We start from the raw sequence: 18379 nt of genomic DNA, 5'->3' as shown, positions 1-18379 counted from the left end.
GTACAAAAAAGATCTTCATGACCCAGATAATCATGATGGTGTGATCACTGACCTAGAGCCAGACATCCTGGAATGTGAAGTCAAGTGGGCTTTAGGAAGCATCACTACGAACAAAGCTAGTGGAGGTAATGGAATTCCAGTTGAGCTATTTCAAATCCTGAAAGATGATGCTATGAAAGTGCTGCACTCAATATGCCAGCAAATTTGGAGAACTCAGCAGTGGCCACAGGACTGGAAAAGGTCAGTTTTCATTCCAATCCCAAAGAAAGGCAATGCCAAAGAATGCTCAAACTACCGCACAATTGCACTCATCTCACACGCTAGTAAAGTACTGCTCAAAATTCTCAAAGCCAGGCTTCAGCAATACGTGAATCGTGAACTTCCACATGTTCAAGCTGGTTTTAGAAAAGGCAGAGGAACCAGAGATCAAATTGCCAACATCCACTGGATCATCGAAAAAGCAAGAGAGTTCCAGAAAAACATCTGTTTCTGCTTTATTGACTATGCCAAAGCCTTTGACTGTGTGGATCACAATACATTGTGGAAAATTCTGAAAGAGTTGGGAATACCAGACCACCTGACCTGCCTCTTGAGAAACCTGTATGCAGGTCAGGAAGCAACAGTTAGAACTGGACATGGAACAACAGACTGGTTCCAAATAAGAAAAGGAGTACGTCAAGGCTGTATATTGTCACCCTGCTTATTTAACTTATATGCAGAGTCATCATGAGAAACGCTGGACTGGAAGAAGCACAAGCTGGAATCAAGATTGCCGGAAGAAATATCAATAACCTTAGATATGCAGATGACACCACCCTTAGGGCAGAAAGTGAAGAAGAACTAAAGAGCCTCTTGATGAAAGTGAAAGAGGAGAGAAAAAGTTGGCTTAAAGCTCAACATTCAGAAAACTAAGATCATGGCATCTGGTCCCATCACCTCATGGCAAATAGATGGGTAAACAATGGAAACAGTGGCTGACTTTATTTTTTGGGGCTCCAAAATCACTGCAGATGGTGATTGCAGCCATGAAATTAAAACATGCTTACTCCTTCGAAGGAAATTTATGACCAACCTAGACAGCATATTAAAAAGCAGAGACATTTCTTTGTCAACAAAGGTCTGTCTAGTCAAGGCTATGGTTTTTCCATTAGTCATGTATGGATACAAGCGTTGGACTATAAAGAAAGTTGAGGGCCGAAGAATTGATGCTTTTGAACTGTGGTGTTGGAGAAGACTCTTGAGAGTCCCTTGGACTGCAAGGAGATCCAGCCAGTCCATCCTAAAGGAGATCAGTCCTGGATGTTCATTGGAAGGACTGATGTTGAAGCTGAAACTCCAATACTTTGGCCACCTGATGTGAAGAGCTGACTCATTTGAAAAGACCCTGATGCTGGGAAAGATTGAGGGCAGGAGGAGAAGGGGGGACAACAGAGGATGACATGGTTGGATGGCATCACCAGCTCGATGGACATGGGTTTGGGTGACTCCGGGAGTTGGTGGCCTGGGAGGCCTGGCGTGCTGCAGTTCATGGGGTCGCAAAGAGTTGGACGCGACTGAATGACTGAACTAAACTGACACTTTTGGTTAAGGTCTTTCAAAACTCAGTGCCTGTCTAGTGTTTATCAGAATCTTCTCCATTTCATTAATTTTTTAATTGTTATTTTACAAATCTCCATTACTATTTTATCTCACTTGTCCCTGCAGGATTTTAATTCATGGAGGTGACTTGAGTAATGACATAGACTGAATTTGTGTTACTTATATTTCCTGAAAGAAGAGAGCATGCCATGCCACTCTGGACCGCAGGGAAAATACCAGATTTTGGTCTGGAAGTGGAAGCAGAAACAGGCAGAAAGCCTAGACCAAAGCCATTAATTAGTGTTTTCTCAGGAAAGACACAACAGGGTAAACAGCTTTGGATTGGCTGTTCATTAATTGTGGCAGGGAAGAAATCAGTATTGACAAGGATGTGGAGAACAGGGCACCCTTGTTCACTGTTGATGGGAATGTAAATTGTTGCAGACATTGTGGAAAACAATATGGAGATTCCTCAAAAAATTAAAAATAGAACTACCACATGATCCTGCAATTTTACTTCTGGTATTTATCTGAAGTAAGTGAAATCATGTATCAAAGAAGATATATGTACCCTTGTGTTGTGTTTGTTACAGCATTGTTTGCAATAGCGAAGACATGGTATGGTCTCACTTATATATGGAATATACATTTTTTTATTAATTTATTTTAATTGGAGGGTAATTACTTTACAGTATTGTGGTTGTTTTTGCCATACATTGACATGAATCAGCCTCGGGTGTACATGTGTTCCCCATCCTGAACTCCCCTCCCCATCCCATCCCTCTGGGTGGTCCCAGTGCACTGGCTTTGAGTGCCCTGTTTCACGCATTGAACTTGGACTGGCCGTCTATTTCACATATGGTAATATACGTGTTTCAGTGCTGTTCTCTCAAATCATCCCACCCTCACCTTCTCCCACTGAGTCCAAAAGTCTGTTATTTATATCTGTGTCTCTTTTGCTGTCTCATGTATAGGGTCATTCAGTTCAGTTCAGTTGCTCAGTTGTGTCTGACTCTTTGAAACCCCATGGACTGCAGCGCACCAGGCCTCCCTGTCCATCACCAACTCCCAGAGTTTACCCAAACTTATGTCTGTCAAGTTGGTGATGCCATGCAACCATCTCATCCTCTGTCGTCCCCTTCTCCTCCTGCTTTCAATCTTTCCCAGCATCAGAGTCTTTTCAAATGAGTCAGTTCTTCACATCAGGTGGCCAAAGTATTGGAGTTTCAGCCTCAGCATCAGTTCTTCAAATGAATATTCAGGACTGATTTCCTTTAGGATGGACTGGGAGGGTTGTCATTACCATCTTTCTACATTCCATATATATGCGTTAATATACTGTGTTGGTGTTTTTCTTTCTGACTTACTTCACTGTATAATAGGCTCCAGTTTCATCCACCTCATTAGAACTGATGTAAATGCATTCTTTCTAATAGTTGAGTAATATTTATATAGAATATATTTTTAAATGAGCTCGTAGATACAGAGAACAGATTGGTTATTGCAGAGTGGGAAATTAGGGTGCTGGGCAAACAGGGTAAAGATGGCCAAAATGTACAAACTTCCAGTTATAAGATAAATAAATCCTAGGAATGTAATGTACAGCAGAATGACTGTAGTTAGCAGCACCATATTTTAAAGTTGCTAAGGGAGTAGATCTTAAAAGTTCTCATCACAAGAAAAAACTTGTAACTGTGTGGTGGTAGATGTTAACTAAACTTACTGTGGTAATTATCTTGTAATATATTCATATCAAATCATGCTGTACACTTAAAACTACCAATACAATGTTTTGTCAGTTAAATCTCAAGAAAATAAAAAAATGATTCTGGCAGATTTGGGGCTATACAGGTGGTCTTTAGTTGCCTGTTACTTGGCCCTGGGGTGACTTAGAGCAGCAGAAATACTGGCTTGTAAGAGTTCAGTAAGGGGGTTAGTTGGATCTGTAGACTTGTAATTGGTTGGTTTGCATGTGAGGGGTGTGCTCCTGACTGAGCCCTTTGCCACTTCTAAGAATTGGTTAGCCCTGGGATGGGCAGTCTCTTCCCTAGCCAGCTCAACCATAAATGCCAAAGCATCAAGAACACAGAAAATAAGAAAATATGGTTAAAGTAATTGGTCCTGTGATGAACAGATGCCAGAAAGAGAATCTAAGAAAACAGGGAACATACCCTCAGCTTACTTTTTTCAAAACCTGTTTAAATTGTAAGTTACAACCTATATATATAGAAAAGTACATAAAACAAAGATATAGCACATGACTATAAAACATAAATTCTTATAACTGCCAGCCAGACTAACTGCCAACATCCTAGAAATCCCCTGTGTATTCCTTCTACATCACAATACCCATTTTTGGAGGTTACCATTACCTTTACTTTTATGGGAATTACTGCCAGACTGTTCTTTATAGTTTTATGTATATATATATCACTAAGCAATAACGGTTTAGATTTGCCTATTCTTGATCTTTAAAGTAATCTTTACTATAACTGATCTTTTGTGTCTTCCTGGTTTTATCCAACATGGTGATTCATTTTTTGTTGTATGTTGCTGAAATGTGTTCTTTTCCTTGCTGTATAGGATTCCATGTATGAATTTACAACAGTATATTGATTTATCTCTTCTATTCTTAATGGACATCTAGGCAGTTCCTAGTTTGTTGCTGTTTTTTTCTTTCGATTTGTCAAAACCCTTTGTATATATTCTGGATATAAACCTTTTATCAGGCACCAGTGTAGTGAATTGGAGAAGGCAATGGCACCCCACTCCAGTACTCTTGCCTGGAAAATCCCATGGATGGAGGAGCCTGGTGGGCTGCAGTCCATGGGGTCGCTAAGAGTTGGACACAACTGAGCAACTTCACTTTCACTTTTCACTTTCATGCATTGGAGAAGGAAATGGTAACGCACTCCAGTGTTCTTGCCTGGAGAATCCCAGGAACGGGGGAGCCTGGTGGGCTGCCGTCTATGGGGTCGCACAGAGTCAGACATGACTGAAGCGACTTAGCAGCAGCAGTGTAGTGAATGTTTTCTCTTATCCTTATAACCATACTTTTCAGTATCTTGATGAACAATTCTTAATTTTAATGTAGTCACATTTATCAGTTCTTTTATCTAGAGTTTGTATTTTTTGTTTGTTTAAAAAATTCTTCCCTACACTGAGGTAATAAAAATGTTTTTCTACATTATCTTCTAAAAAGTATGGTTTCACTTTGAACATTTTATTCAAAAATCCACTGGAGTTTTCTTCTGTGAATTGTGTTAATCTGATTATTTTTCCATAGGTATATCAAATTATCTCATACCATTTATTGAAACAACTGTCATTTTCCTGTTGCTTCACAGTGATATTTATGCCATAAATTAAGTTACCATAAATCTGTGGAATCTTTTCTGATTTATTAATTCTATTCTGTTGATCTGTTTTGATTATACCTATGCCAAGAACACACTGATACTTTAAATAACGTCTTGAAATCTGGTAGGGCAAACTGTCTCACTTTGTTGTTCTTTGAGAGTGTTTTGACATGCTTGGCCTTCACGTTACATACAAATTTTAGAAATAGCCTCTCAGTATACACAGATACAACCTTCTGAGATTCGGATTTGGATTACTTTGCATCTGTAGATCAACTTAGGAGAGAATTGACATCTTTACAGTATTGAATTTTTCAGTCCTTAAAGTTCAAGTTGGTATATCTAAGCTGTTATAAATTGTATCCATGTGTATGAAATTTCATGTTCTGTTGTTGGTAAATAGAAACACAGCTTATTTTTGTATATTGCTTTAATATCTAGCAACCTTGCAGGATAATAATCTCTTATTATATTTTTATTGCAAGAGAGTGGTATCCCTCTCGTTTTTATCCCTTGATTCTTGGACTTGGACTGGCTATGAGAGAAACAGCAACATATATTGGACACCAATTTAGAGCATATGCCACCTCCTAGGAAACCTTGCTGCAGCCCTGCAATGTACTGACACTTAGCTGTTTCTATAACTTAAAACATTAAAATTTTTACATTATTTTAGTGAAATATTTATGAGTATATGCACACACTTAAACCTGTTGTGGAAGACAGAATCATCAAATCTAAAGGGAACAGCATCTTAGTGAAATAAAGCATAATGGTCATGGAATTTTGATGGACTCTGATCTAAAAACAATAGATATTCTATTAACTCCTGGATAGTATACAGTTAGAATAATTCCTAATTCTCTAGTTAAGGAATTCTGTACTTAGTCAGCTCCTGTGCCCCAGAATCATGTAAGAATTGTTGACTTTTAAGAAATGTAAGTTGGACTGAAGTGAGGAAGAAATAAAGAGTAACTGGTAAGCAGCACTAAATAAATAAGGAAATGCATTCAACTGAAATTTATCCATGGGATACTGAAAATTCTTTAAAGTGAATCTGATTATAAACTTCTGTAATAAGAGACACTAAATGAAAAGGAGACTTTTTACAAAGATGATTTTTCCCATGGTCTTTTGTATGTTCTTACGTTAGCTTAATACAAAGCAAGATTTTTTTTGTCAAAAACTATACAGATGTTTGTAGAACTAGAAGTTGAATTCTGCTTTTTCAGTTCTCATAATGTTTCCCTTTCAATAATATACTTATGGTTGTTTTATATTCAAGTACTGTTGTATATCTACTTAACCGCCAGATAAAATGCCCAGGAGTCAAATTCCTGAAATGCATTTATGTGATATTTCAAAAAAGAACATTTTGAAAATCAGACAAATATGCACACATATATAAACACATGACAGAAAATTATACAAGAAATTATAAGCAGGGACTGACCCCAGAAAAAGAGTTTACATTTTATACAACATTTTGTACTGTTTGAGTATTTTTTTAATCTTGTGGATTTATTACTTTTTAAACTTAAAAAAAAAGTTCTAACAATTTAAAAAAGGAAAAAAGCCATGCAGTTCCAAGTATACACACACATATATCACAGGAAGAAAAGCTCTGTACACATATATATCCATTTATTAACAGTAGTTCTTCTTAGGAAAGAGGAGCTTGTTGGCAAGAGGTTAAAATTTTGCTTTATCTGAACTGTTTAAGATTTTAAGAATGTCTTTATTTAAAACCAACATAAGTCAGAGAAGTGCACAAATCATTTCTGTACAGGCCAATTAAAAAAACTGAAAGGAGCATAACCCCTGTAACCATCCTCAGGTCAAGCAATAGAACTTTACCAGCACCCCCAAGAGGCTTCTTGGGAAGGATTTGAAAGGTAATCCCAAGAAGTCTCTTGGGAAGGATTATGCTTTTAATCCTTCCTAGAAGTATTCCCTCTCTCCCAAAGAATATCTATCCCTTTTTACTTCCCCAAACCAAAGATTAGTTTTCCCTGTCTTTGAATTTTACATAAGTAGAATTATACAGTATGCATTATTTTGGTCAACATATGACATTCATTCCTGTTACCATTCATAGCTATATATAGTATTTGCTGTATAATATTCCATCCTATAAATATGCCTTAGTTGCTTCAATTTATTGTTGATGGAAAATTGGGTTGTTTCCAGTTTTTGCTTACCACAAGTGATTCTTCAAGAACATTCCTGTACACAACTTCTGCACATGTGTATGCAATGGAGTGCATGGGTCATAGGGAATATATTAATACATGTTCAAGTAGTAACTGCTATTTTTTTTGTTTGTTTATTTCTACTTATACATCCCCAATACCTCAAATACAATTGAACTCCTCTCATATTCCCTCAAACACCAAGCTTTTATTACTGCTTCAGTTTTTCCTTATTGTAGAGTACTATTATTTTCCCCAAATAGCTGCTGCTTCCCTCTAGGGTAAGATTATTTTTTCCTGTCCTGCTATTGGCAAAAAAAAAGGTTTCCAAAGAGGCAGCACCAGTTCCACAAGCAGTATGTTTTTGGCATTTGCTCTGCAGTCAGATCAACATTTGGAATTGTCTGTCTGTTTCATTTTATCTATTATCATGATAGATATATATACTATTTGAATTTTAAAGGAAATATCCACATGCCTCTTGTGTGAACAAAAATAGATATGCCTCTACTTGGGGAATATCTAAATAAAATACCTATTATTAGTAAACATCAATTCCAGTGTCTCCTAAGGATCTGTAAACATATAATTGACCGCGTATTGGTCTGTGTACCTATGTATGCTTCCCTAATGGCTCAGTCGGTAAAGAATCTGCCTGAAGTGCAGGAGAACCAGGTTTGATCCCTGGGTCGGGAAGATCCCCTGGAAAAGGGCATGGCATCCCACTCTAGTATTCTTTCCTGGAGAATCCCATGGACAGAGGAGCCTGGTGGGCTATGGTCCATGCAGTCACAAAGAGTTGGACACGACTGAGCGACTTAACACATGCCTATGTAATATAAAAACTCATCTTTTAAAACTAAAACCATTGGTAAACTTAACTGGCACATTAATGAGTGCTTAGAGTATAAGGAAAGAATTTCGTGTTAGCTGAAAAGTTGGCAACAAAGTGCCTGTATGTAACAAAGTACCCTATCTTCTTGGGGATGATTCACTGGACTAATTAAGGGTTTTGGGAGAAAAAGGAGTTTGGAACTGTTTTGAAGAAGGGAAATGCTAATTAAAACCTTAGTGATAATGTAAATATTAAGAAACCTGAAATATAGTAAGTCTGTGGAGCAGTGGAATCCTTCATACACTGCTGGCGCAACTATTTTTGGAAGTGGCCTGGCAATGTTTAATAAAACTGAAAAAGTGCAGACCTAATATAATATTCTTCTAGGTAGTTATCTTACAGAAAATCTTATACAGGTATACAAGGGCACATGTGCGTGCCTGTTCATTGCTTTGTAATAACAAGAAAACAAGAAGTAATATAAATATCTAACAGAGAAATGAATAGGATTTAGAGGATTCATATGATAGAATGCCTGTGTGCATGCTGTCACTTCAATCGTGTCTGACTCTTGATACCCCATGGACTGTAACCCACCAGGCTCCTCTGTCCATGGGTTTAGCCAGGCAAGAGTACTGGATTGGGTTGCTGTGCCCTCCTGCAAGGGATCTTCCCAACCCAGGGATCAAACATGTATCTCTTATGTCTCCCGCATTGGCATGTGGGTTCTTTACCATTAGTGCCACCTGGGAAGCCCTCATACAATGGAATGCTAGAATATGATTACCAGTATTCCATTGTATGAGCCTCTACTATGGATAAATCTTAAAAAGTAAAAAGGTGCATAAAACAGCAAATTAGAGGAGGGATATTATATATGATCATTATATTAATATAATGATGCCACTGACGTAAACTGGAAAAAAAAAAGCCTTACAAATCAATAGTTATGTATCAGTACTAATATTAGATATATACAAACATGAATATTGAACAAAAATGAAAAAGATACACCACAAGTTTAGGGAAAAATTAACTATAAACACGTTTCTTCTTTCAAAAGAGCTTCTGATGCAACATTGTAAATCTGTCAGATCTTGTATTCAGAATATTTACAGAACTCTTAGAACTCAGCAATGAAAAGACAATTAACCCAAATAAAAACTGGGCAAAGGTTTTGAATGCTCATTTCTTCAAAGAAGGTATGTACATGACCAATAAGTACATTAAAAGTTGTTCAACATCATTAATGTTTCAGTAACGTTTCATTAATGTTCAGTTCAGTCACTCGGTCGTGTCCGACTCTTGGCGACCCCATGGACTGCAGCATGCCAAGCCTCCCTGTCCATCACCAACTCCTGGAGCTTACTCAAACTCATGTCCATTGAGTCAGTGATGCCATCCAACCATCTCATCCTCTGTCGTCCCCTTCTCCTCCTGCCCTCAATCTTTCCCAGCATCAGGGTCTCTTCAAAACAGTCAGTTCTTTGCATCAGGTGGCCAAAGTATTGGAGTTTCAGCTTCAGCATCACTCCTTCCAATGAATATTCAGGACTGATTGCCTTTAGAATGGACTGGTTGGATCTCCTTGCAGTCCAAGGGACTCTCAAGAGTCTTCTCCAACACCACAGTTCAAAAGCATCAGTTCTTCGGCGCTCAGCTTTCTTTATAGTCCAGCTTTCACATCCATGCATGACTAGTGGAAAACCATAGCTTTGATTAGATGGACCTTTGTTGGCATTAACGTTCAGTTAATTTAATTAATGATGTCATTAATGTTTAGAAAAATGCAAATGAAACCATACCCAGTAAAATGGCTAGAATAAAAATCAAATAGTAGCAAGTGTTAACAAAAACCTGGAAAAATTGGAACATTCATACGCTGCTGGTGAGAATGTAAACTGGTGTATCGACTTTGAAAACAATATGGCAATTCCCCAATCAAACATGCAGCTATGCTATGACCCAGCAGTTCTTCTAGGTATTTACTCAAGAGAAATGAAAACATGTCCATATAAAAATTTGTACAGCTTTTTTATTAATAGCCCAAAGGTGGTAACAATCCAAATGTCCATCAACAAATGAATAAACAAAATGTGATACAGTGAAATGTTATTCTGCCATAAACTGTAATGAAGTATTCCACAGTCTAGATAAAAGATTAAATGCAAAACAACCCTAATTAAAGGAAAAGTTAATTGTTTTTGAGGGTCTGCTGTATGTCAGGCACTGTGCTGGCATTTTACATACAGTGTTTCTGTTAATCCTTCAAAAACACTACATTTTAGAAGAGGACACTAAAGTTCATGGAGTTTAAATTTGTCTAAAAACCACATTTATTAAGCAATAGAGCAGAATTTCAGTATAGAATTGTCTGATTCCAAATTCATATTTTTTCTATTATAGTGCTTTATTTCTAAAAAAGCAATTGTGAAGACAGATGACCCTAATAGAAAGTATTTTCTGTTTATCACATATTATATTGCATACCTTGTATTCTAGCTTAGCATTGTAATTGGCTGTAACTAATTTCCCTTAATGATTCATCTGTATATTCTCAGCTCTGCAAAACGTGCCTAATGTTTAGTATTTGCTCATTAATTACTTGTCAGTTAAAAGAGTGAATGGTTAACAGATCTCAATTGTTTCTCTATATGCTGGTATTCTTACCTGAGTTTAAAAAGTCCTTCATAGGACTAAGAATTAAACTCAAATTCATTAGTTTGATAGCTGCCCTTTTATTTACAGTTATTAATCTCTTTGTAGACTTCAGCTGAAATGTGTTACATCAGCCAGCCCCTTTACAGATTGACAGGATCCAGTGAAGAACAAAGCATGATTCAAAGTTCTTAATAGTGAAGTCAGCTTAATAACATTTTGATGTTTAAGTAGTTCATACTTGTTTGTGAAATCAATTTCCTGGCTTAATTTCTTAGGAAAATCATATAATGAATTTAAATTTAGACATAATAAGATTGGGTATCTGCATTTTATCAAGGTAAATAAATCCAGAAATTAGTTGGAAATATAATTTTGGAGTTTGGGGAATCTAGAGCTATACTCAGTAGCCATTAACTACATGTGGCTATTTAATTAAAATGAAGAAGATTAAAGAAGATGAGTTCTTCATTCTCACTGGTCACATTCCAAATGCTCAGTAGCGCTTGTGTACATTTTCAGGCCATGTATAGCCAAATATAGCTACAGGCTATTATCAGACAGCACCATTATAGAATACTTTCATCATCACAGAAAGTTTTATCAGCTAGCCCTGTTCTCAAAGCCAGAAGAAAAGATTTAGGAGCTATTTAGAGACTGAACAGTAGTTAATTCAGCAAACATTTCTTCATCTTCTGTAGTCTCTGCGTATAAAAATAAGTAGACTGAAGTAAAGGGCTCATGTGTGTTGTAGCAGAGTTGACAACATGCAAACAAGTGAATACAGTCATGTACCAAGTATTTTAATAGAAGGATATACAAAGTGCTATGTCTCTAATACAGGAATTACCTAACTCTGCTTTAGGGTGTCAACTTGTTGAAGGAAGAGTAGTGTTTCCTAAAGAAGGAAGTAGTTCCTCATAGGAAAATGTCAGCAGAAGTCAAGTGTGTATCAGATAGTGCTGGAGAATAGTAAATAAATCATAGGCCAGGAAATGAAGATGATGAAACTTCTGACTATGGAATACTAGATTGAACGGAATAGAGCAGACGGATAGCTGAAAAGCTATAGGGCGGTCAGTACAGGAAAATATGGAAAGTAAGAGGCAGGCAGGTGTCCAGCATCAGTTCAGGAGAAATCTTATAAACATTGTGTCCAGTGTATGTTCTTTCTCTGTCCTGTAAATTTGTGCGTTTCTCCTATGCTAGAGGGCATATCCTTAAAGCAACAGATCTGTGCTGATAAAAATAATAAAAAATTGTTCACTCATTATTGTGTTTCCTTTAAAATACATGTAGATATTACTAATAAATGACTGCCCTGACATTTGGATACAGTTTGGCACTTTTATGTAGTAGTTCAGATTCCAAGGTGGTAAATGTCCATTTGAAATTGCCTCACTTTAAGTAGTTAGTTGATAAGTTTTAAGTCCACTGCAGTGGGAGTTTACCTTAAGAGAAAGTTTGTTTGAATGGTCTTGTAAGATGAAGTAACTTTTCAGTAACAACAATAATCTCTTATTTTACTTAAAAAAAAAATAAATCTGCGTTGGACTAAATGATACCTCAGGTTTCCTTAGCTCTGACTTTCCCCAGGCTGTATGCCCTGTTTGTTTAGAGGTATTCATGTCAGGCTTCCTGATTTCTGTTATCTGTCAATTCATCTTGGTCCTTCTCTTTCTTTCTCACTCCAGAGATGTCTTTTTCTGCTGTCTTGCTTTTTTTGAAAATTATTTCTTTCTTTAAGAAAATAATTTTACATTTGATCCTCTTAAATTTTATCTGTTTTCTTCCATAATTTCACCAAGCCACTGTATTTTTTTTATTATTAATTAGGAAATTTAAGAAATGTTCAATGTTAATTACATTTTTCTAGATTTTTCTGGTCTTCATTAGTGTATATACTAAGCATGGTTATAACTTTAATCAGGGACATTTTCATTACACTTTTTTGTGTTACATTTATGTACCATTTTGTATTAGTATTTGCATGTATCATCATGTTGTTGTTAAGTCGCTAAGTTGTATCTGACTCTTTTTCAACCCCATGGACTGTAGCCCTCTAGGCTCCTCTGTCCATGGGGTTTCCCAGGTAAGAATACTGGAGTAGGTTGCCATTTCCTATTCCAGGGATCTTCCCAACCCAGGAATTGAACCCACATCTCCTGCATTGGCAGATGGATTTGTTACCTCTGAGCTACCCGGGAAGCCCATGTATCGTCATAGCCTACTTGTAAAGTCTCCATGATATGGCATTATTTACAGTCATTGTCAACTTTAATCTGCCCTTTGGTGGTAGCCATCTTATCCAAAACATATGTTTCAAGCCTATGTTTTATCTGTTATTCAGGAAGTAATATAAATATTAGTAGTATTTAAGTTCAGAATACTTAATGCTCAATAGCTGTATGTATCTCTGTTCAAAATGGTAAGAGAGCTAGAAGTTAACTATTGGCAAATACTCAGGCAGTTACTTTTATCAGTTGTCCACTCACCCCCTGTTGACAGTATTAACTGAAACCAGGCATTAAAAGCATTTTCTCTAAAGAATGACAAAAGAAAACTGCCCGGCTGATCTGTCCTGCGAACTGAGTGAGGTCTCAAGAATGGCAGCATGGATACGGGGATGTAAGAAATGGAAGAAGCTGAGTGGAGAAGGGAACCTGTTCAGTAATTTGACAGAGAGTAGTGTAACTGTCAGATCCGAACTCTGGTTTTTTAAAGGGGTTGGAATTCGAAGGTCAGCGTGCAGTGTCTTTTTTTATTCCCTTACTTTTGGCTTAAGTCTGATCTCCAGAAAAGTGAAGTAATTAATTTTTTCAGCAAATGTGTAGTCCCCATTTTCCTTCCCTATTAAATAGCATACATCTACTCTCTTGCAACGTTTAATATCTTGATATGCAGATTTGATCTGCTGTTCTTATAATTAATACTTCTTCCCCTCATTTTAAGGTTATTCTGGTACAAGTTAACCCAGGGGAAGCATTTACAATAAGAAGAGAAGATGGACAGTTTCAGTGCATTACAGGTAAGAATGGTAATTTATTATCTTTTGAGACAAGACTAAAGTTTATGATAACATAAAAGTGTCATATGCTTGTGGTTTCTTCCTTTCTTTCTGACTGCCACCACACCAAGGCACGAACTTTGCAGACTTTATGGCTTAACTATTGTAGTAGCATCCTAATTTGTCTCTTTCCCAGGGTTTCTTGGTTAATATACTGTAATGGTCTTCATGTCACTCCCCTGCTCAAAAATCTTTGGTGAATCCAGTTCAGTTTCCTTAGTCTTTTTGAAAGATCATTTCATCATCCTTGCTGGCTTTTTTCCCACTTTCCTTTCAATACTGTTTTCCTTTAGTCCTGCTAAGTTGGCTTATCCGCTCTCTCTGAACCCTTTTTATATTGAATACTTTCTGTACTGTTCTTATCTACAGTTTATCCGTATCACCACTACCTCCAGCCTATCCAAGTGCTTCCAGACTGAGCTCAGATCTTATCTTTAAAAGGTTTTTTTATAAAGACCCATCATTATGTGTACTCATGTACTGCTTGGATGAATTACTACATAATTCTTGTGTAGTAAAAGAATTTTGGTTGTGTAAGTTCCAGCATTCATTCTAACTGAAGAGTCCTTGATTCCAAAGTAACCTGTTAATTAAACTAAAATCTTAGTTAATTTTGGAAGTGAGTACTCTGAATGAGAGTCCTAAATTTAACAAATATACCTGTGCAGAGGCACATTTCAAAGAGTAATTGAGCTAGTGAATAGTTATTGCTCCTAATAGATCTGTATAAATAGGATGCCCACTAGCTAATTTACTAATTCAAATTCCTAATGAAATAAACACTTGTAAGAGAAACTTCCACTAAACTTCAAAATTTATAGAAATAATGATGCTGTCTTTAGCTTGGTACATAAAACCTTATTTAATAAAAATGTTCAAGGAGTATTCACTTCCTTCTGTTTTGATTTCTTAACAACAAAAACTGTGTCATTTTTACTTTTGATTCTCTGTGCTAAAATATTGCCTTTTGCTTAGTAGGTGTGCTGTTGATATTTATTAAAACTAACTGCTAAAATATTTTTAAGTATATTGGTATGCTTGTTTGCCTTGGTAACTACTATGTACTGAAAATATATTTTTATACTCAGAGATATTTTAGTGCCTTAGAGTTTTCAATATGAGCACCAATTAAGATTGCATGGTAATATGGAAATTTTAATGTAAAAATATAAATGTAGTGAGCCATAAATAATGCCTAGATGTTAATCATTTAGCCAAATCCTGGATTTCTGGCTATTTTTTTATGATTTGACTCTCACGTGTAAAAAAAAATTGTTAAAGTGAATTCAGGTTTGTTGAAAGCAGTAGCGCACCTTACCTCAAGAAGTCAGGAGCTAATCGACAGTTCCCCGGTGTGTTGATTCCGCGCCCCTTCACCCACTAGAGTTAGTATGCCATTGATGCTACCTCTGCCTCTAAATCTCCCTGCTTTCCTTTTCGTTTCCAGGTAGCTCTGACCAGCTTCTCAGTAGTTACTGATGTGTGTTTCACCACTGTTGCTGCTGGTGTCACTTTCTAGTCTGCCGGTGGGAGGTTACTGGACTCTTGGTGCTTCTGCTGCATCTAACTCAGAGAGTGACCCGCACTGTTGCTCCTGGGGCGGTTATTGTCAGCACCGCTGTTCCTGTTTGTCTTCCCTTTACTGCTGCTGCTCTTGATTACTGCTTTTCTGCTCTCACATTCTCTCCTCATACACCTGATCTTGACTCTTCCTGCCTTTATAGGGGCTTCTGATGTTAGGGAACGTTTGTCCCCACCAGGAAGTACCACTCTGTTCTCCATGTGTTTTGGGATTATGGTGAGGATAAGCACACACGTAGTCAGCTCTTTCGTATTTGCCATCTCCTTTGCAGAGCATTTTGTTAGTAAGTCTCTCCTAAACTGAGCCACATGACATTTAGGTCCTTAGTAAAACAACATTTTGTTAAATACTTACAAGCTCTGTATCCCAATTATCCTAACTCTGTTACCCTAGAGTGAGTTCTCTGCACTCCAGATGTTGGCACTTCTGGCCTCTGTGTTCTAGTCTGAATCCTTGTGCTCATTAGGTCTGTTCAGAATGCTTTTGTCTTTATAGTTTTACCTTTGCTAGTGGTAGCTCATAAATGAAAGCATATACAGAATTTTCCTTTTGGCTTCTTTTCACTTAGTGTAACAAGTTTGAGGTCCGTCCATGTTGTTCTTGCATCATTAGTTCGCTCATTTTTATTGCTGAGTTGTGTTACATTGCATGAACACCCACATATTGTGTCTGTTTAGTCATTTGTTGAGGGACCTTTGAGTTGTTTCCAGATTTTGGCTAACATAAACTAAATGGTTGCGAATATTCGTGTTTTAAATAAGGGCCGTTTTCTCCCAGGATGTGTTTGTTGGGGATGGGAGAGGAAGATTTCATCCAAGGAGGACCCCTAGTGACCTGCTATGATAATCTAGAATCCCTGAGACATGTGTACAAACTACACCTTAGGCCCCGTGAATCTTGTTAGATTTGTCAGATCTTTGATATTAAAAATGCCTGAAATTTATTAGAAGTTAAGTGTCTGTTTTATATATCATGGTCACTATATTGTTTGCTATATTACTGTAACTCACAGAATGAAATATAATTTTTCTTACTAAATTCACAATAAAACTTTAAAGAAATATTAATAACAAAATGTATGAATTACTTAATGGTGTATTTTTAAAGGTACAAGTCTGGGAGTAGGTCAGCCTGGGTTCTGGGACTAGTGGGTGGGAGTTAAAGGAAAACAGATTTAGCTTAATATGAGGAACAACTTTGTAATAAACAGAGCTGTCAGAGAGACTCAGGAGCAATCAGTTTCCCATCTGCCTTTGTAGGTGGTAATGCATCTACTGAGTCTTCACTTGATGGGGCCATTAGCAGGTTTAATTTCTCTTCAGTGGATGGTTGGAGTTAATGCCTTTAAAGGTTCTTCACAAGTCTAAAATGTTCTGATTCTATATCCTTCAGTAGATTACTTAAATTCTGCCCAGTATTTTGCACATCTGTGAAATGAGGATGCACTAGTGTGAATTAGATTCAACAATTTTTCTACCAGCTCTCAATTTTTTAGATATTCATAATTATGGTAATATCTTATGCCATATCTTAAATTTATTTTAATAATAAGTAGATCAGGCTTCAGCAATATATGAACTGTGAACTTCCAGATGTTCAAGCTGGTTCTAGAAAAGGCAGAGGAACCAGAGATCAAATTGCCAACATCCACTGGATCATCAGAAAAGCAAGAGAGTTCCAGAAAAACATCTATTTCTGCTTTATTGACTATGCTAAAGCCTTTGACTGTGTAGATCACAAGAAACTGTGGAAAAGTCTGAAAGAGATGGGAATACCAGACTACCTGACCTGCCTCTTGAGAAACCTGTATGCAGGTCAGGAAGCAACAATTAGAACTGGGCATGGAACAACAGACTGGTTCCAAATAGGAAAAGGAGTATATCAAGGCTGTATATTGTCACCCTAGTTATTTAACTTATATGCAGATTACATCATGAGAAACGCTGGAGTGGAAGAAGCACAAGCTGGAATCAAGATTGCCGGGAGAAATATCATTAACCTCAGCTATGCAGATGATACCACCCTTATGGCAGAAAGTGAAGAAGAACTAAAAAGCCTCTTGATGAAAGTGAAAATGGAGAGTGAAAAAGTTGGCTTAAAGCTCAACATTCAGAAAATGAAGATCATGGCATCACTTCATGGGAAATAGATGGGGAAACAGTGGAAACAGTGTCAGACTTTATTTTGGGGGCCTCCACAATCACTGCAGCTGGTGATTGCAACCATGAAATTAAAAGACACTCCTTCGAAGGAAAATTATGACCAACCTAGATAGCATATTCAAAAGCAGAGACATTACTTTGCCAACAAAGGTCCGTCTAGTCAAGGCTGTGGTTTTTCCAGCCGTCATGTATGGATATGAGAGTTGGACTGTGAAGAAAGCTGAGTGCCAAAGAATTGATGCTTTTGAACTGTGGTGTTGGAGAAGACTCTTGAGAGTCCCTTGGACTGCAAGGAGATTCAACCAGTCCATTCTAAAGGAGATCAGGCCTGGGTGTTCATTGGAAGGACTGATGTTGAAGCTGAAACTCCAATACTTTGGCCACCTCGTGGGAAGAGTTGACTCATTGGAAAAGACTCTGATGCTGGGAGGGATTGGAGGCAGGAGGAGAAGGAGACAACAGAGCATGAGATGGCTAGATGGTGTCACCGACTCAATGGACATGAGTTTGAGTAAACTCTGGGAGTTGGTGATGGACAGGGGGGACTGGCGTGCTGTGATTCATGGGGTTGCAAAGAGTCGAACACGACTGAGCGACTGAACTAAACTCAGATCAGTATTCCAAGAATTTTTTAAAAGACCACTGATTATCTTTGGACTAAGGGCTTTTTTTTTACTACAAATATGACTGAACTACATGAAGTTTTAAGGTATATGGAAATTATAATTAACTCAAGTCCAAACCATATGTAGTAGTCTCTTTACCATATGATTAGGTGTTATTTACTTTTTTCATAATTTAACAAACTAAATCATGGAGAAGTTATATCTTTTATACATTACTTAGGAAAGCTTAACTACCCTTAGGAAATACTCTAAAAGTATAAGTAACTATGTGGTGGAAATCCACTATTAAAAAATTTGTCCTCTACATTTTTCCTTCTAAA

The 18379-nt window shown here is 37.1% G+C and overlaps 1 protein-coding gene across 6 annotated transcripts in view; it reads left to right on the top strand.

Moving 5' to 3' along the window:
* Window positions 1-18379, top strand: part of FNDC3A (fibronectin type III domain containing 3A) — a 113623-nt gene that overhangs the window by 27226 nt on the left and 68018 nt on the right. For all 6 annotated transcript variants that reach the window (XM_010835717.1, XM_010835714.1, XM_010835711.1 and 3 more), the window contains one exon: window positions 13575-13650. In XM_010835717.1, the coding sequence (XP_010834019.1) occupies window positions 13575-13650 (76 nt within the window). The remainder of the gene's footprint in view (window positions 1-13574; window positions 13651-18379) is intronic.

This window comes from Bison bison, unplaced genomic scaffold (genome assembly GCF_000754665.1).
Source record: "Bison bison bison isolate TAMUID 2011002044 unplaced genomic scaffold, Bison_UMD1.0 scf7180017864048, whole genome shotgun sequence".
Lineage (NCBI taxonomy): Eukaryota > Metazoa > Chordata > Mammalia > Artiodactyla > Bovidae > Bison > Bison bison.
The sequence above is the reverse complement of the archived record's forward strand: the minus strand, read 5'-3'. Positions and strand labels throughout refer to the sequence as shown.